The following is a 21,270-nucleotide window of genomic DNA, read 5'->3' on the forward strand; positions in this document are numbered from 1 at the left end:
TACTTTGGTAAGCGGCCTTTTATTCAAAATCATACAAATTTAAACTTAAAATAACACTAGGAGAGTGATATTGTGATTTTTATAAACACACACCAAATCTCATTGTACCACAAACATACAACGGGGTGAATACGACTGAAAATATTAGATTAAGGCTCGTACGACGGTACTTGTTCTGTGATGATATTTTATCAAAACCACATTGACAATTTATTAACATCTGATTTTAAGAAATTTTGAACGACACTTATTAATTATTGTGTATGCACACAATATTTAAGAACCATTAAAAAAATACTTTGGAACAGTCATTAAATATAAAGCAATATATATATGTATAAATAATGATCATTAAACCCAGAATTAAATTGTAATGGTGCTCCCACACCGCTGTTAAAATATATTTACGAAAATTTGACTGTAATGTTATAAAACGTTTTCATGTTAGGTAATGTTAGTAAACATTTAATAACAGTAGTGTGGGAACACCATTAGGGTATTGAAAGACACAAAGATTATTTTTTGTGAACAAATAATACAGAAATGAAAGTTGTGGCTAAATTATAAAGTATATGTCTACAATTGAGTCATCTCTTACTTTTGTGCATCTTTACAGCGTAAGCAGTCAATAATAACAACTTTTTTCATCTTAATTGTTAAAGTTATGGTTTATTATTAACATATAGAAAAGCTATCCAAAGCAATGCCTTTCTCGGTTTTGTTGAAAGTTTACACCAAAGTTCGCTGTAGCACTTAAACAGTTATTTGTTGTCTCAAGGGACACTATTAATTAACGCTTATGCGTAAAATATTCTTGCGACCAAAAGGTTCCGAGGACTTACACATTTCGTTCAAGTGAAGCAAATTCATAATCCTCTTTTTATTTCTATTGTTATTACGTTAGTATAATAACGTACCAGTGGGAGGCTCCTTTGCACAGGATGCCGGCTACATTATGGGTACCACAACTGCGCTTATTTCTGCCGTGAAGCAGTGATATGTACCTAAGCATTATTAATTATTATGTTTCGGTCTGAAGGGCGCTGTAACTAATGAAATTCCGGGGCAAACGAGACTTGACAATATCTTGTCTCAAAGAGACGAGCGCAATTGTAGTACCCATCAGATTTTTTGGGTTCTTCAAGAATACTGATCTACATTGTAACCGGCAGGGCGTATTAATTACCATCGGCTGAATGTTCTGCTCGACTCGTTCTTTTTGTCATAAAAAAAACGTTGACTTGAATAACAAATTTCATTATGATTCGAATTATCGTATTGTATGCGCCCACACTAAGTCAAAGAAGAAGCCACACTAATGTAAGGTCTGGGTTGCTGTACAGTTGGGTTAAACATGGTGAATGTTGGGATCGCAACGATGAAGAACGATGATCTTGCCTAGACGCTATCCATAAATTACGTCACACGTTAAGGGGGTGGGGATCATTGAATGGTGACACTGTGTGACAAGGGGGAGGGGTACCAATATTTGTGACATCACAAAATTTTTTTTGAAAATATAATATTTTATGTGTAAGTATTACATCACTAAATTTAAACTACATAATTGTCGACGCCAGATTTTATATCGTCGAATGTATTAAATTTTTATTATTTTATATTACATCGATCCATACACCACAACCAATCACATAACTCAAATATGACTTCATCCTTCATCTAACTGTCAAATACAGCCTTCATTCATTAACTCTATTCTACTTCAAATACTTGCACACGATAAGAAAAATTGAGATGAAATTATCTAGATCTAACTCAGATCATCTGAGCAATTATTTAAAGACCTCGACGAGTTGCAGGCACAATTCGAGTCATTACAGGTCCCCTCCATAGAATTAGAGTTAGCGTTATGTTCAACTATTGAACAGGATTTTGATCACTATATAGCCCTTGCAAAAACTATATAAGATTGAATCATTCACCATCCACTCCTAACGAGTCTAATTAAACAGACCACATTTCATGTTATGGTCAGGGGTTTATGGGATTTAAGTTACCTGTTATTAAAATATCAAACTTTAATGGTACCTACTATAAATGGCTGGAGTTTAAAGAAACTTTTAATTCGCTTATTCACAGCAATAGTAAATTACTACAACTAAATAATAACATACATATAGTTGTAACTCTATCAGCATTACTATAAGGTTTAATTTGTTTTGTTGCCAAATTCTGATACAACGTTGTTTCTTACTTCTGCTGTTTTGTGAATTTTAACTTATGAAACACTTGTTAAATGAACAAAAAAACTTGCATTGCACTTGGGTTGCACTCCAGGAGTGCCGGCAGAAGTGAAAACTTGAAAATCAGCGTTGTGCATTTTTGAATTATTTGTAATAATTTCGCATTTATGTAGTTAAATTCAATATTCATTTATTGTGCTATCGTACACAAAAATAACAATTTATATTAATTATTGAAAAAATTAATTAATTAATATAAATAAATTAAAAGTTTATCTCCCAGAAAAATGTACTTTCACCCATAATTTCAACGACTGTCGATCGAATTTTCGATGAGGTCATTTGTCTTGACGCGACTTTAACATTTTATTCCCATCCCAAGAAAAGTTCTCAACGCTGCTATAGAAGTTGTCACCTCAAAAATGTAATTTAAGTTATATTTACCGTAAATGATATCAAACTGTATCGCAAACACATTATTTTAGTAAGTATATGTAATTTATCATATGTATATACTCCACAAAACAAGTATTTCAATATTTTATTTATATATGTACGTATTAAAACATAACACAATCAGGCATTTCACTAAAACACAGAAACTTCAGACATTCATTACACTCCTACAAATTAATTATAATATTTATTATTTTATGACAGAGTCGCAGTATACGCGTAGTATGCGTAACGCGACTAAATAATCTGAAATAATGCGGGTAGGCAAAAATATTTTCGTCTTATGATCTTCACGTAATATTAATTCTTTCACATCCCATACGCTTAAAACCATATAGTGCAGCTAATACTGATAAAACAAAATGTACTAGTATTATTAAAACTTTCATGAGAATTTATAGGGTAAGAAAAAAAATTTTCATTAGGTGAGGGAGGGGGAGGGGGGGAGTTGGTTGTCTCACAAAAGTGGTGGTCTGTGATAAGGGCGGGTCAAAAATAATTAAATTCGTGTGACGTAATTAATGATGGATGGCCCCCTATCAATAGCATTGTCTGTTTAAATCAGTGCTATAAGCTGTCTAGTGCTACACTACTTATTAAACACTTTTTTTCACTATATTTAGTATGATTGTCCCGCATTACAATTTGTCTACAACCTTGCAACTCAGAGGAATTCGCTTTAAAACCCTGAAGATGAAGTGATAAAAAAAATCTTGAAGACTAAATACGTAAAATATTTCACAGCTGCTGTTTAAAAATGATAGAAAAACATCAAAAATTATAAAAATTATAAAATGTTTGAACATTATTCCTTCTTGATTTTCAAATATGTGTTCCTCACCTAAAACAAATCTAAACTTATTATCAATGAAAGTTTTTCTCGCCTGAGTTTCGAAATGAGGGTAGTCCTATAAATACTGACATTCAAAAATGTTTCTTTTTTAGATTTCCGTTTGTTTACTGTGACTAGGATTTGCGGTATTGTTCATTTTAGACGCCACATTTCATTTTATGTTATATTATTATCTTATTAACTAAACATTTTATGTATGAGTATTCAAACATAATTTCAAAACTCAGTCTGCGAGAGTTAGGACTGAATTTCACAGGGACACCACGGTGGCGCAACCAGTCGCCTCTGCCAACGAAATATATACAGCTCTATAGAGTTACTCACATGATTGCGCAATCAATATGGTGGCCTAACCGACTAGGACGCGTTATGACTCTGGTGTCTGTTTGCTGTCTAGTTTGGTTGGTTACGACTTGTGACTGGGACAATGGTGTCCCAGCAAAATATAGCCCTTAAGCTAACGGATTATGATAGAATCACTGAGAGATTTGAATTAAATACAACTGCATTCCAAGCCCTACAACATTTTATATATCTGATTCACACAATTTATAATGTACAGATACATAAGAAAAGCACCTATAAAAAATCATACACAGTTGTACTTAAAAACACAAACATATTGGAACTAGAAAGCCTTAACCTATCAAAAAATCTTAAAAAACGATTCACAAATAAACCTACGGTTGAACCGGCAATGTTTCAACAATTCTACTAGCACACTCAAACTGGGAATCTCTTTTGACACTTAAATTCTGTATTATATTACTTGCTTCATTTTTCTTCGGACTCTCTGCACCATCCTCCATTTTACCCACATCACTGTGAATATACTGCAAATGTTTCTCTAAGCTAGACTTTTGCACACACTTATACGAACAGTATGGACATTTGACAGACTTCTGTCTTGGCCGATACGGCTTATTCTGTCCTTTAACATCCATTTTCTCCCCTTCCTTCTCATTCAAATGCCGCTGCTTATGTTTGGTAAGATTAGTCTTCTGTACACAGCGATAACTACACATATCACAGCTGAACGGCTTTTGATCTGTGTGTAAATACATATGCTTCACCAAATTTGGCTTCTGCACAGTTCTGTACTCACAAAATGGACATGCAAATGGTTTATAACCAGTATGAGTCCGTTCATGTACCACCAAATTGTTCTTCTGTGCACAGCTGTATTCACAGAACTTGCAGCTGTACGGTTTCTGCTTCATATGCACTAGTATATGCTTTGCTACATTATTCTTCTGACCAGATTTATAATCACAAAATGTGCATGCATATGGCTTTTCTCCTGTATGTGTTCTCTCATGTATCTTTAGTATGGCTGGTGATTGACACCTGTATGCACACTGCGAACAACTAAACTTTCCTAATTTCTCCAATTCGTTACTATCTACACCAATTTCACACGATTTCGAGTGCTGCTTGAGCACTCTCTTCGATGGAAATACTTCTTTACACTTATAACATCTGTATTCACCTTTTATGCTCAAACTCAAATCATCTGACAATTTATTATTTACATTTGAATCATTTTCATTTTTCTCAATATAATTTTGGTAATAAAATATCCTGTTTTGCTCATTTGGCCTCAAATTTTCTTTTGGCTCTTCTTGCTTCAACAAATCATTTTTGTTATCTATCATTTGGCGGTTCTTTTTAAATTCATCATCAAATGGACTAGCATTATCATACTCTTTATGTACAACCAGGTTTTGAGGGTTTTCTTTCGAACTGCCAGGTACATAATTATGGAAGTAGTTCTGGGTTCTGGGATATAGTTCCAACGAGTTTAGAGCTGGTATTGGTATATGGTTACCGAACCCTGGATATAACTGCTCTTGCGGTAGATTTGTTGAGGCCGACTGGACTGAAGCCGTTTGTTGTATAATTTCTGAAAATAAAATTTTCAATTCAATAATGTCATCTATAAATAACCCATCAGAGCTGGTGGTAATGTATAAATTGAGAGAAAAAGTGGGTTATTTTAGCCCTGGAAAGTTGGGTTACTTTCCAGGGCTAGGTTGAAATTTAAATGGTTTAATTTTTCCCCTGGGATCGCTATCATGGGTTACATGATAACCCATGATAGCGATATATTTGGGAGTGCTTTGCTTGGGAATTGCCAATGTCATGGGTTATTTGGACACAGTTAATCGGCTACATTGGTGTTTTTGCGTATTTCCACAGCATTGTCTTACAATATTCTGTTCTGGGTTACGGCAGCCTATATTGATAGCATTTTATGAAAAAAAATGCAGTTATGTGCGGACTTGGAAGTCGAGACTCATAACGAAATGTGTTTAATTTAATAAATATATATATACATATATTATTATATATATATAGTAGTTTAAGGCTTCACTACATATATATAGCCCCTTAACAACACGATATTCAAAAAACAATAATGGTCCTTTCAGCAAGGCTCAACAGGTCATAAAGCTACGCAGTCTTGGCTGGAAACGAACGTTTCGGACTTCATCAGAGCTGAAGACTGGCCGTCGTCTAGTCCCGATCTTAATCCGCTGGATTATGATTTATGGTTAGTTTTAGAGAGTAAGGCTTGCTCTAAACGCCATGGTAAGTCCCTAAAACAATCCGTACGATTGGCAGTGAAGAATTATCCCATAGAAAGAGTGCGTGCTTCTATTGATAACTGGCCTCAATGTTTAAAAGACTTTTTAAGTATTAAACTAACACACTGTTAAAGTAATAAATGTTTGCAATAGATAATTTTTATTTCTTTTTGTTTCAGTATGAATGGCGAGACAAAGAACTTAAACTGCCTTCAGAATATATCGATCAAAACATTGTTTTCTATTAAAAATATGCATAGATATGTTAAAAAGTGTGATCATTGACATATTTTAGAACAAGTGGGGCAAATACGTCGTTATTACGAAATTCTGTTAGATTCTATGTACAATAAACTCCGCATGATCATCGAAAACACAAATTGTCTGACAAAACATTCAAGACACATGAAGAACTGTTGCAATGGCAAGGAGTCCGTCCAAAATCGGGTCCTATGGCACTAGATTTTTCAGAAAAACCAAAATCGAAAGTGCCGTATGTGACACTACGCCCTGTCCAACTTCTGACACTCATTTTGTTTATAAGATAGTTAATTTTGCATGGTCTTATAGCTTTCTTATACTTTTACTCAAATCATCATAATTATAAATTTGACAGGCCACTGCGCGCGCGCCAAAACGGGCCAATCTATGTCATACCGCGGCGCGGGGGCACTTGTCGATTTCGGAAGCTAGAGTATGTTAACGAATTGTATAAAAAGGCATATAGATATAAATAAATAGTGCAAATAAAACACTTTTTAAAGGATTAAAACCCGTGTTAATGTAACTTTGTTTTACCTTAGATTTGTCATCCATCTGTCTATAGCAAATACCACTCCGAGGCAATAAATAGCACTATGCATATTATATGTTTCAGATATTATAAGAAAATAAAACTTTATGTAATCTTAACACCGATCACTACCGTTAAACTTAGGAGTCACATACTCTATAGCTTAGTAGTCTACTTTAACATGATTCTGGCAAATCTGTGGTGTGTCTTCCTCAGAAGCCACAGAATTCTTCCTAGAATAGAATAAATAGCACTAAACTTCACAATGACAAATAGGTACTATCTTGACTCATTTCATCTGCAATCCCCCTGTAAACGAGATCTGGAAAGGTCTTGGAACGTCAGTTTAACTAAAATAATAACAAAAATTTAACTTTTTCGCAAAAATCTAAGGAAGAACAAAGTAATTCACGGGTTTTAACCCTTTAAGGGCCGATTTTTCAATCCTCAGTTAAACAACTAGATAAGAGAAATTCGACGGATAGCGTAATTCCGAATTTTTGAACAGGCAGATAGAAGTTATCGAACGAATTTATACTATATCGGGTGATTATATTTATCGGCCCCTTTGGGAGCCGGTTAAGAGCTATCGGTGGGATAATTAGGACGTGTTTTTAAGTTTTTTAGGCTATATTTGTAGATAACTAATAAGTGTATTATCTATTCTTAATACTATGTTCTAATAACCATCATCTTTTGACGACTACACACGTAATTTATGTTATAACTGTCTAATATAGTAGAAATTATAGTATAATGGATATTTTTGAGACAATTGACGACTTCGCGATTGAAGAAGAAATCCATTTCCTCAAGAAGTAAAGACCACGAAAACAATTTTAAATTGAAATAAACTGAACAAATAAACGAGTGAATTAGAGGTTTGTTGTTATTCATTGTTGTGATAAATGTCTAATGTCAAACAAGCATCCTTTGACCTTTCTCTGTCTTATGCGTTAAATAATATATATGTCCATCTCGCTTGCACGTATGAAGTGTGAAGTTGCTTCGACAATACCACAGACAACTATTCTTTGGATAAAAACCGATTGAAAAATTCAAAACTTTTAATCGTTAGATAAACAGTAAGTTAATTTTATTCTCTCGATAGTTATCTGGTGATTTATCTGAGGATTGAAAAATCGGCCCTAAAAAGTAAAGAAAAAAAAATTATTGAGGTAGGCGTTACTTTGCGGAAATCCATAATTATCAAAATGATTTGAGTTTTCTTTAGTGTTAATTCCGCCAATATTTGTCTTTAAACAATTCGACACGTGTTTCGCCTCTACACGAGGCATCCTCAGGACGTGTTGACTCGCCAAAATCTGGCACAAGAATTGTTTAAAGACAAATATTGGCGGAATTAACACTAAAAAAACTCAAATCATTTTGGTCTTTAAAAAGTGTTTTTTTTTTACATTTGTAACACTTGCGTTAATTAAAGAAAATAATAAATAGTGTGATAAAGAGTGAATTCTATACGATTATAACAAGCTCACTAATGTCCAATCAACTGTATCAATGCCGTAAAGCAAAGATTATTCATAAAAAAGTATTGGTAATTGTCTGGTGGTCAGTTCATGGTGTACCTACTTTACTGGCTTCTTCAAAGTCGGCCAAGCTTAAAAATCAGAATCTCAGAGCAGTTTCTTTCTTATACGTGTATTGAACCATTTTATTGAATTTTGACCTTTCAGCACGACCTAACCCCAAAATAAACACTAATAAATCACATTACGTAATAAAATTAAAAAAACTTCCAACATGTCAAACATATAAAGGTCAAGCGTAACTGGTTTTAATATCACGAGTCTATTAAAATCTAGTTCATTATCAGATATGTATTAAAGTCTCCGAAAAACAATATTATAAATATACCTATAGTTAAATTTATTTTTACTTTAAAAAGTATGTATATGCTTTTACAACAAGATCCCAGAAAATGTTCCAAACAAATGTATTACGAAATTCAAAAGAATTGTTAAAAAAATGTTTGTGTGGTAAAGGTTACTATAACATAAATTACTTTCTCAATGATACCACAGATTTGGAATGGGGCGACCGCCGTCAGGCTATTAAATAATAAGTTTTATTGAACGATATTGCACTGTAACCATATTTTTATGAAAAAAAGAATCCCGCTCAGTTTTTTGCGCCCGTTCTTCTCAGGCATACTTTTTGGAATGGTTGGTAGTTTTTGACTTTCAATAAGTGATATCATTTCCTATTATGAATAAAAATATTTGAATATGAATATGGTCGCATACAAAAGTTTTACTAATTAAAGATGAATAATTTAATCTAACATACATTCACATACATTCTTCTCAAAGAAATCTCAACGGAAAGACAGTAAAATTGGCAATCAAAAATGTAGTGAACATGGAAAGCATTACGCGGTACTGACTATGGCTGAGATATATAGAGCGTACTCATACTTTGCTAAGACTTTACTTAAAACTCAGCTAGGTGTAAGCTTAGCATAATCTTGTATACAAATAAAATTTCAACTCTCAGATTTGACTTAGATAACCTGCTCAACCCCAATAATAGCATATTAGGAAATTGAGGCGAGATGTCGCTCTTGCGAATCTAAACAAGAACTAACTAGAAATGAGAGTTGTCACTTTAAAAACATAACATTTTTTTTATAACCTTGTATTTCGTTTTTATGTCTATTTGACAGGTAAAAATATATCATATAATATTGAGCTTAAGCTTAGACAGGTCAATACAAAACTTTAGTTGGCGTTTTATCACACTCAGAAAAGTTTCACGTTAGTAAAGTCTGAGTATGATTTATAGATCTCAGCTAGAGTCATCACGCGGTCTCTAAAACTATTTTACCCGATTGACTTTAAATTTGGAATTATTCCTCACTTAGCATAGTAGAAAATCACTAAGATTTTACGAAAATCCTATACAAAAGTCTAATTTTCAACGACTCACCATTTACCCACTAAAAGCCACCTAAACACGCCCAACTAGGCAAACATTGCGATGGTAACCATTGTTAGCTCGCCGCACACCAGGCACACATTTGTAACTCGATAATTGTAGCGCCACATTTGAAACGCGACACATTTAACGCCCCCAATCCCCATACATTTGTACGTGAGCACGCACACCGAGGAAACATTTGTGGCGGGCGCACTTTGTAGCGAGACGTTGTCCGCGCTACACGAATTTAAGATCGAACACGTTCGTTTTTTGTGTCGCGTTGGTTTGCAAAAATGAAAGACAACATTGAATTTTACGTTGAGTTCATTGCAGAGGTTGAAAAAAACCACTGTATTATACAATACACGCTCAATGATTATAGTAACAGACGGATTACAGAAATTATTTGGACTAAGATTGGCGAAAAATTTAATGAAAAGAGTAAGTACCTACCTACCTAGATTAAACGGATGAACCCAATAACGTCTTTTTTTTGCTCATTAATAATCGCCACATCAAGAAATCTTCGTCATCAGACGATGATGTCGACATTCTCAAAGCGGTGCCACGCTACAACTGTGCTTCCGATGTGCGCATTTACAATACATTTGTAGCGCAACGATTGTGGCGACGTAAATAACAAATGTATGCCTGGTGTGCGGCCTTATAAAACCGTTGCACATAATAGATATATTATTCTGCCCGAGACATCACTAAAATTCATAATCGCACCTCTTTGGGTAAATTCATCGGCCTTACAAATAAACTTGGTATAAAATTAGAATTAACTAAGAATATGTAAAATGTTATTGGTGTATTGACAGTGTTGTCAGCGATATACGGCCGTTTTCAATAACGTATCTCTGGTTACGGATATATTGCTATCACCGTTTAATGACAAGATCTTATATATCTATAGTTATGTCCAATATAAATAGTTAAAATATTAGTTAAACTCCAATGCTATCTGTCGATAGGTTATTGAAATGGAAGTAAGCGTAAAAGGATAGATTTGTCTACCTCCAGTAAGTTAAAAGGATAGATAGGTTATTTAAAACGGCCGTTAGTCAACATTTAGCGATATAGCATGTTTATTTGTAAGGCCGTTATAATTTCGGAACCCTTCCGATGAGGTGCTCTCTGATAGCGCGGTATGCCTAGATCGGCGCGGTATGCCCTAGCTCGGCGCGGTATGCCTCAGATCGGCGCGGTATGCCCTAGCTCGGCGCGGTATGCCTCAGATCGGCGCGGTATGCCTCAGATCGGCGCGGTTTGCCTCAGATCGTCGCGGTGTGCCCCAGATCGGCGCGTTTTGCCTCAGATCGGCGCGGTTTGCCTCTGATCGGTGCGGTGTGCCACATATCGGCGCGATATGCCTCAGATCGGCGCGGTGTGCCTCAGATCGGCGCGGTGTGCCTCAGATCGGCGCGGTTTGCCTCAGATCGTCGTTGGTGTGCCTCAGATCGGCGCGGTATGCCTCAGACCGGCGCGATATGCCTCAAATCGGCGCGTTATGCCTCAGATCGGTGCGACATTGCGCTCGCGCAGCGTTCTGCCAATGCGTATTATTTGACGTGTAGCAATATATTGCTTAAATGTGCAGTACGTCTTTTCCTACCAAATGTGAGTGACAAAGTCCAAACAAACGTATGTAAAATGAAATAGTTTCAGATCTGTATCACATTCTTATCGTTTGTACGTGTAAAACAACCACAGCCTAGCCTCAATTATAAAAAATATAGCTGTGGATGGTACTTATCATATTAATTTATTTCAAAAAAAGGCTTTCCAACTTAATACTAATACAATTGATACTGTGACTACTTATAATTGTTATATTTATACAGGGTGTAATAGTTAAGTATGACCAGGCGATTATTCCGTAACTACTATATCAAAAAACCTAAAACTTACTTTAGTATTCTCATATTCGCCACTTCTAAGAGAAACACTACGAAATCTGGTATTTTAACCCTCAAGGTTAAACAAATGTTATCCTAAATGCACACTGATATTTATCTAACCGAAACGCTAAATACCAGTTGTATTTAGCGTTTCGGTTAGAAATAAAGCATCATGTGTATTAAAGTTCCTGCAAAATAATGTAACCTGCTGGTGCATGTACAGGCACAAGGAAATCTAGTTTAAGTGTCAAAATGACGGTCGCAGTAAGATGTGATCGGGGTTTCGCCATATGTATAGTAATTATAAATAGTGGGTCTTATTCTTTTGTTCAGTCGCTAAATACGAATAACGCTGTCTCAGTAGCGAAAAATATGCAAAGCTATCACAAAAAAAATCTAAAAGATTTTAACGCACATCCATTTCTAGAATGGGTGGTGAATTAAAAAAGTACTGATTTGATAATCAAAATTCATTTTGTAGGTAAGGAACCAAAATCATGATGTGGCATGAGAATACAAAAACGTGCAATAATTTCTCGTACGTGAGAGTACCGAGACGAAAGCGAGCGAATCGGTACGCGCGGGTAGGAGGGGGTGTCGGTCGGCACTGAGTTGACTCGCTACAACGAGAATATAATATATATATTATAAATATAATATATATTATATTACATGAAATATAATTTTATACTGTGGTATTGCGGATGCTATTTGTTACGGGCAGATAAATTTACTAATGATTTTTAGAATTCTTAGAGCTTTTCAGTTTACTGTGTTTGTGTGTGTTACAATGTGAATACATTGAAAGTTTAAAATTCACACTTACCGTTTAATGCGTTTGTTGGCAAATTTTCCGGCACATTGTCGTAAAACACATACGCATCATCTTCCTGCTCAGGTTTTATATAAAGCAACGAATGGTCACTTTCATCCACTATATGTTGATTATCACTAACCGTATTAACTACTCTCTGATCCAAACGTTGGCTCAAAGTCTGTTCAAAATGTTGTGCCAATATCTGATCGATCCTTTGCTCAATTCTCTGATGCTCTTTACGATCCAGCACCATCTGTTGGTCAATCCGCGAGGCTAAATTCTGCTCAAATCTCTGCGACATCTCTATCTCGTGCTTCAAAGAATGAATTTCATACTGCAATGGACTATGACGTAATACTTGTTGGGTCACGTCGTGTTCAATGTGCCTTAAATTAAGATCCTCGTTAATACCATGCGAATATCCTCTATTCAAACTGTCATCAGCACACGCAAGATCCGAACCCAAACCTCTCAAGTTATTTGGAATTGTGCTTGTATCATCAGTCCGATGGTTTTGGGCTAGGTCGTTGATCGAGTACTCAGCTTCATTGATTAAGTTTTTAGATATATGTGAAGGTAGTTCACTAAAATTCAACGCTCGGCTCAGGTGGTTTGTTTTCAGCATGAGCGTTGACATTTGTCTTGGTGACAGCGGCAGTTGGAAGTTGTGAACAATTGAACTGGTGTTCAGTGAAGACTGCATGGCGAGTTGTAGTTGTTCCATAGTCATGTTGTTCTGGTACTCTGCTGCATCAATTTGATGTGATTTCTGCAACTGAATTAAATATTTGTTTATTTTATTCTGTTTTGCCAAAATTTACAATCTGTGCCTCCAGGTCTCATAACTTATGGGTGTACGCTTTGACGCATCGTAAGTCGTATTTTCTTTGATTAACGCGTGTGTTAACAAATTTTTATAAAATACTTTTCAAAGGATTAAAACGCGTATAGTTGAAACAGTACTTTTACATTAGCTTATTCCGTAATAATTGCATTTTTTCATTATTTTATTTGAGCCGATGTTTTCAGTGCAACTTATCAAGTGGGCACTGTTATGTAAGGGGGCATTGTACCTATGTAATTCTTGGCAGTTTGTATGACTTTCCAGTCGTAGCTCCACAGTATCAACCTTAGAGTTTATTTATATGGACCCCATAAAAAAAATTCAATTAACTATTGTCTAATCCTCAAAATAAGTTTTTGTCGAGAACTTACGTATTCTATTGTATGGAAGACACTATATCGGTAAAAATAAAATTAATTTCTGTTAAAACTGATAAATGCTCTGCAACTAGCATCGAAACACAAGTCACAGTGGGAAAATTATGTGGCATTAAAGATGATAGATGCACTTTGCGCTCAACTACAGTTAGCGCGCGAGTTGAATGCAGTCGGGGCCTGAGGTACAGAGCGGTCTCCCCCCGCTGTCCGCACGCCTACAGTGTAGTGCTGTGCCGTAGTTGTCGACCGTGTTATCGCGTCTATATTAGTTGCGATCCAGTGTTATTTTATTTCAATAATTAATAATCCGAGTCCATCAGGTTCCGTTAAAAAAATGAGTTTTTATTCATCGCCAAGCACGCTAAATGGCGAAAAATGTTTAAGAACATGTGTTATGTTTATGTGTTGAAGAAAGGCAAAACAAAAATTGGGAATTAAATTATTAGGTTAATATAATTTAATAATTTTTTCATAATTTTACTGTAATATGGTTAACTTGAAGAATTGTTTAAATTTATCGACACTTTATCGATAATGGTCATCAACTATAATTAGGTCACAACACTATCGCATTCCTGAACTCTGCATTCAACTCGCGCGATATCTGTAAATGGACAGGGCCCAGAGGAAAAAGAACTGCTGGAAGGTCAAGACAAACGAGGGCTAATGACACGATACAAATAGCAGGCGACAATGGCTATCGGTAAGTTGCGGAAAAGTAATTAAATATTGTGAATATGTTTATATGTCACAATATTAAATGGCATGATACTACAGATAACGAGTCAAGAAGTAATAAGGGTGTATTATGTCCTATAAAGTAGTGCAATAATTGTGCTGCAGACAAGGAGAATTTAAAGAAATTAACATCTTGACTGTTGACATCTCAATATATTATTGATAATATAGTCTACGTACATAAGAAAGAAAACTAAACAGTACGGAAACTGTCATAACCATAATGTTATCACCAGAAACAGACATAAACTTATAATGCCTACTGCTCGGCTAAGTCGAGTCAGTAAAGTCTTTTGTAGGGTGATGTATAAGCTTTTACAACAAGATATTCAAGAGAATTGTTAAAAATGTTTGTGTGGTAGAGGGCCACAACATAAATGACTTTCTTAATGATACCACAGATTGGGACTGGAGCGACCACCCTCAGGCTATAAAATAAAAAGTTAAATTGTACAATATTATTTTGTGACCATATTTCTTTATGAAAAAAGGCCCGCTGAGTTTGTTATGTCCATTCTTCTCAGGTCTGAGGCATTCTTTTTGGAATGGCTGGAAGGTTTTGACTTTCAATAAGTAATGTCACATCCTATTTTGAATAAAAATATTTGAATTCGAATCTGAATTGTTGATATCATTCATATTTTTAAAATTAAAATGTTTTTGATCTTGTTGTTTAGTCTGTTGCTTTAGCATCCTCAGTAAGTGTATACATTTAAATAAATTAATACCAAAGCTGTCTTTTAAATAAAGACCAAAGCTACAATTAGATTTAATTATTTTCACAAGCATTTTTTACAAGATAACAAGAAAATGAATTTCTTTTTACAACTCATATAGCCCAGTGGTTAGTCACTCTGACGACTGAACTATGGGTCCCAGGTTTGAATGCCGGTAGTGCAAGCATTTGAATGATAAATATTAATGATTGTTTCTCAGTCATGCATATATGTATGTTTATTGTATTAAGTACACAGGGTGTCCCAAAGTTATGGGACATGAAGGGAAAGTACCTTAAATATCGAAGATAAGCTATTTTACTGAAAGAAGACTATGTTATTTTTAAAAGTTAGTAATTCTGCATTCAAAGATTTTCTAAAAATTACTTGCCTCGTCTGGGAATCGAACCGACTTAAATGTAAAAAAAAACACCCCTACTTTTATGATGCCAATCGAAAGAATGGCCAAAAACTAATAACTCTTCTTAAGTAACATAGTATTTTAAAAGAAAGGAACAAGGTAAAATGAATGTTTTTCTACTTGGATTGGTACGAATGGACCGATTAGATGGCCGGCCAGATCCCGGACCTTACAACATTAGATTTCTTTTTTTGGGGATGGTATACAAAAAGCGATTATTTAATTGTGCCATATCATATCGAGTATTCACCATAAAATAATAAGAAAAACAACAGCCAGCTGACTCATTAAAAGATTGGCGATAAGACAAGAGAGATCACATTTCGAGCATTTAATTAATTAATTTACAAAAAAATACCCACTATTAAGTGGGTGACTACTTTCTTTTAAAATACTATATTACTTAAGAAGAGTTATTAGGTTTTGGCCATTCTTTCGATTGGCATCATAAGAGTAGGGGTGTTTTTTTTTTACTTTTAAGTTGGTTCGATTCCCAGACGAGGCAAGTAATTTTTAGAAAATCTTTGAATGCAGAATTACTAACTTTTAAAAATAACATAAAGTCTTATTTCAGTAAAAGAGCCTATCTTCGATATTTAAGGTACTTTCCCTTCATGTCCCATAACTTTGGGACACCCTGTATAATGGTACCCATAGTATAGGTTATACCTAATATTATACACAAATTATCTTGCCCCAAATTAGGCATACCTATATTTACTATGATATACATACACAAATATCTATGACTCTGAAAAAACATAATGTCTAACATACACAATCTGCTTTGAGATCCATAATAATTTGATTGTTGAAGATTGATTGATTTATTAATTCATCATCTCTGTGAAATTATATTCAAATATGCTTAGGCTTCTAAAATGTTACTACTGAAACTGTAGCTGTCTTATTAATAAACTAGCTGACCCGGCAAACGTTGTTTTGCCATATAAAGTATAATTCACTCAATAGTTTGATAAGTAATAAAATATTGCCTATATTATAGCCTGTACATCATTTTGTTCTATTGTCAATAGTTTTTGCAGCGCACGCAAAAATAGGCTTTAGATTTTACACCTTGTGTTACAAAATAACAATTTTATTATCCCTAATTTTGAAAAAAAAAACATAGCCTTCCTCGATAAATGGACTACCCAACACTGAAAGAATCATTCAAAACGGACCAGTAGTACCAGAGATTAGCGCGTTCAAACAAACAAACAAACAAACACTGCAGCTTTATAATATTAGTATAGATAACATAAAAGTTACTCCAATATGTCACATGTAATTTTGTAGCCAAAAGACAAAAGTAAGATAGACACAAAAAGTTTTAGATTTGGAGAAACTTTACCTACAGAGGTCAAAAGTGAGAAGATGAGCTGAAAATGATCTAAGGTCCATGTTGAAAACTACTGAACTCTAAGAGTGGCGGCAGATAGGAAACAGTGGAAATTGTTGAAAGAGGCCTATGCAGCAAGGCACAATGAGCTAAGAGACATATTATAACTAATTTTTTAATTTTACTTTATTCAACAAACCAACAATATTTATGTACAAATGTTAAAATATCAACAAGGAGACTTAAAACGAAAAGACACAGCAAAATATCAATAACTGGCATGTACAAAAGATTTACAGACATACAGATTATTTAAAGTAGTGTAACAAAAATAATAGTAATTTCTACAAATTAGCTCCCTTACACAGGGAGTCAATGACATTATGACGAAAGCAGGTTGATGTGGAATTAAATAAATTGAGTTGCTGAGTATTTTGAGAAACTGTGTTAAATTGGAGACAAATATGATTGATGCAGGAGTGATATGCTAGGTTCGTACGGCTACGATTATCTTTAAATATGTTTTTGGTACAAACTGTATGTTTAGGGATTTTACAATTGAAATTTATTTTTCGTAATAATGAAGTATATGTTTGATTATTAACTATTTTATGAAGTAGCATCGTGTCAAGCAGCACACAACGCAAGCATAGAGGATCAAGTTTAAAATATTTATCTTCATAAGAGAAATTGATATATTTAGTGACACAAGTATCAATAATTTCAGAATAAAAGTCATTATTATCATTGTACAACTTTACTTTGTGTTTATTATTATTAACACAGTAAATATTAATAAAACTTCTATTTGGTACTTCAGCACACCAAGGCAAGTACTGTATTTGCATGTATTACGAAGTAAGTAATTACAAAATATGATGAGGTAGGCATTATATAGTGTAGCAGGATTTTATCATGCATATAGTTAGTATTTTGCTGATGAGGAACTTTTAAATTGATAATGAAATGTGCAATAGCACATTTCTTGATTCAGTTACGTTTTTTTCATTACAATTAACATTAATTCAATGGTAGCTGTTTACAATTCATTCAATTGACTGGCTGTTAAGAAGATGGTTTTCAGTTTACTTTACCAAGACCAGGCTGTTAAAGATGGTTGTCTGAAACATATAGAGACATGTACAGGAATACCATTTCGATAGTTAACCTTCAAAGAAGCACAGCAGTTCTCAATATGATGTAAATATATTTTATCTACACCCATGCTTTAAATCCTCTATTAAAGATTCTGAACCAGTTAGCTTATTGCCAACATGAAAACACCCAATGTTCTAATAACCATTACATCACCCAAAAGAATGTTGTAATGTTGTACTGAATTTCATAACAACACTCCTATGTTTTTTTTAATCTTATTTATAATTCTTATTGCTTGATGTGTGGTATCTGTATGAATTTCAAAAAAAGAACATTTTCGTTTACGCGCGCTCCACACTCCCAGAACGTCCGTGCCGTAAAAAAAAGTAGGTTATTTGAATCCCCACCATTTTTTTTTCGATATTTTTATTGTTTTGTTTACAAAAAATGTGCGATTCATTTTAAACGCTGCAAAAGAACATTATATTCGAGTGAATTTTAATTATTGCACTACACAAAATCTATTTTAATAGATAATTGTTTCATTAATACTTATTTTATTTGTATATAATCAGTAACAAATGATATTAGGTTACTACTAGGACTGGTGTTTTAATGTAAGCAGTAAGCTAACTGTTCCAGAATCTTGTAGAGGATTCATATTCTGGGTGTAGATAAAGTCTTGCATGCAACTGTTGATAATTAGGTATTAAAACACTCATGCGATACTATTATCACACTCGGCTTCGCCTCGTGAGAAAAATCCACATTCGTGTTTTAATACCCCTTATTACACAACAGTTGCATAAATAACTATTACAACATAACTGTTTTGAATATGATATTTCCACTACAATAAAAAATAATGCAGTTCATGGTAATGTCAATGCAAGTCATATTACAGATCCCAGATCAGGTAGTATGCTAAGTGAATTTACATACCTAATTTTATTAATTTTCCACAAGAAACAAGCATAAACATATAAAAGTAGATATTCTATCTAAGGACCATTGCACATGTGTTCTGTTTTGCATGCGGATAATTTGTAAGTTTAATTTGTTTTTTGTTGTTTCACAATTTAATAGCAAATCTTTATCATTTTCTGCTTAGTCTTTTGATTGCTATGGACAAAATATTATATTATACTCCTGTTACAGACAGAAAACAGCTCCCAATGCCAATCACCCTTAAAAACTCTATGAAAATATAGATTTCTGTATACTTATTAAATATTTTATTATGATATACTTACTTATGATAATTTCTCTAAAACCAAAATAATAAAAAATATCATAATAATCCTATTTTTTTTCTTTTATTTGCAGACTACTTTGTGAACATTTAGCTAGTTTTATAGCTAGTTCTATTTTATTCTAGGTTAGTCATGCATCATGTAATATCTAATGATACATCAATATCTTTGTTCCACAGTGAGAATAGAAGAAGATCTACGGGGGCTCATCTTTTAAATGTTTGTTTTGGTTGTTAATCCATTTATTTATTTATTACAGCTTTGACATTACAATAACTAAAAAAAATGGTCCCACAAAACCATGGTTTGTCTCTGGAAAGGCTTGCTTGCCTCTCTCTCTTCGATACTGCCATAATCATAATGTTAACACCAGGAACAAACATAAACTTATTATATCTATTACTTGCCTAAGCCATGTAAGTAAGTCTTTTGTGGGGTGATGTATATGCTTTTACAACACCATCCCAGAAAATGTTCAATACAAATGTATCATGAAAATCAATAGAATTGCTAAAAGACAGCCTACATTTTACCTACCACTGTGGTGATGGACTACCGGGTTACTGTATACAAAAATGCTCTGGTTTGAGGCAGAACTTCCTTTAAACAACATAACATCAGATGTTGACAAAGTTAGTTATAAATATATTTACTCATGTTTTCCCATAATTTATGCACATGAACTTCTTAAACTTTCAAGGCAATAGCTTTTATTTTATTCAACATACAAAAATAATAAAAAACTAAACATACTATTTACATTCATAACAAAACTCTTTACAATAGTGGGGCAGTTTTGATTGCGTTAAAAAAAAATTGAACAACATTATCCAAGTTAACTAACGCAAATTTAGCACAGTTAATATTATAATGATAATATAGAACACTTGGAGACAGCTGATTTTTAATCATTGAGACCTTTCTTATCTAAATTGATAAAGGCAGTTGCTATGGAAACAATGAGAATATGTTTAAATTATTCCGGATTTTCGTTGAATGGCAAAAAAATCTAATAAAATTAATTTATAGATAATATATACTTACATTTTCTAAATATGTTCTATAGGTTTCCTCATCGGCAACTTTTTGCTGTTCACACTTTACGAAAGCCATATTATTCACTCAAGGTGGACGAAATTTGAAATTACGATTTTATATCATTCATAACCTTCCTAAATCAAAAATTGATTTGGTCATTATTTGAGAAACTCACATGGAATTCTGATAACTCAATTGAAATTTCGTACATATGCTACATACTTGAGGTCATGAATAATTAATAAACGATAGGAATAAAACAATAAAAATCAAAGTTAACAAATTGCCACAAAGAAAAGAATAATTATTCCCTTCTCTCAATCCGACGTTATAGCAAATGTCAAACTCAAACTTGAAAGCTCAATAATCAACATGGCAAGTAATTTGAATTGCCAGATGGAAAAAAATAATTAGATTCGAATGAATTTTTCTATTTAATAATCTGAGACTTAAAGATAATGCAAGCAGTCAAGCAAACTTTTCTCCTTAGTCTCGTGTCAACTGTATGCTAATCACAAAGCCTAAGCGTACTGTGAATAAGTGCTCAAATAATACGTTAACGATGCAAAAAAAGATGGTGTGACTTATAACCGGTAGGTTTATTTTATTTATATAAGATGGATAAAAGCGTAAGTAATTTAATGACATTCTATACATATGGACATATCATTCGCAGTCTGATAAGGGAATGGCAAAAGTGTGCTTAAGACAATGTAAGCACACTTTTCTCCTTAGTCGTGTGTCAACTGTGAGTCAATAAACAAGCCAAAGTGCGCATTAACGACTCAAAAAAATGATGATGTGACTTATCATCGGTAAGGTTATTTTATTTATAAAAGATTGATATGCAAAAAGCGGAAGTAATTTAATAAAACAAATTTACACAAA

General features: G+C 33.7%; 1 protein-coding gene across 2 annotated transcripts; it reads right to left on the reverse strand.

Moving 5' to 3' along the window:
* Positions 1-20,703, reverse strand: LOC126980180 (zinc finger protein 813-like). 2 transcript variants are annotated; one of them, XM_050829786.1, is made up of 4 exons: positions 20,605-20,702; positions 20,389-20,516; positions 12,565-13,330; positions 1-5,416 (listed from the first exon to the last, which is right to left on the reverse strand). In XM_050829786.1, exons 2-4 carry the CDS (start codon positions 20,455-20,457, stop codon positions 4,194-4,196), a joined length of 2,058 nt encoding a protein of 685 aa, XP_050685743.1. In that variant the 5' UTR covers positions 20,458-20,516; positions 20,605-20,702; the 3' UTR covers positions 1-4,193. The 2 variants fall into 2 exon arrangements, with proteins under 2 accessions (XP_050685743.1, XP_050685742.1); XM_050829785.1 differs by having other exon boundaries at positions 20,389-20,703.
* Between the last annotated feature and the right edge of the window lie 567 nt (positions 20,704-21,270).

Source organism: Leptidea sinapis, chromosome 5, assembly GCF_905404315.1.
Source record: "Leptidea sinapis chromosome 5, ilLepSina1.1, whole genome shotgun sequence".
In the NCBI taxonomy this organism is placed as follows: Eukaryota; Metazoa; Arthropoda; class Insecta; order Lepidoptera; family Pieridae; genus Leptidea; species Leptidea sinapis.

What these genes read in the sequence shown, in the direction of transcription:
- LOC126980180 (XM_050829785.1), bottom strand. Translation starts at nt 20,457, where the DNA reads ATGGCTTTCGTAAAGTGTGAACAGCAAAAAGTTGCCGATGAGGAAACC. An exon ending in ATAGAACATATTTAGAAAAT is followed by an intron (nt 13,331 to 20,388) that starts GTAAGTATATAT and finishes TATTTAATTCAG; the next exon opens with TTGCAGAAATCACATCAAAT. An exon ending in GCCAACAAACGCATTAAACG is followed by an intron (nt 5,417 to 12,564) that starts GTAAGTGTGAAT and finishes TTTTATTTTCAG; the next exon opens with AAATTATACAACAAACGGCT.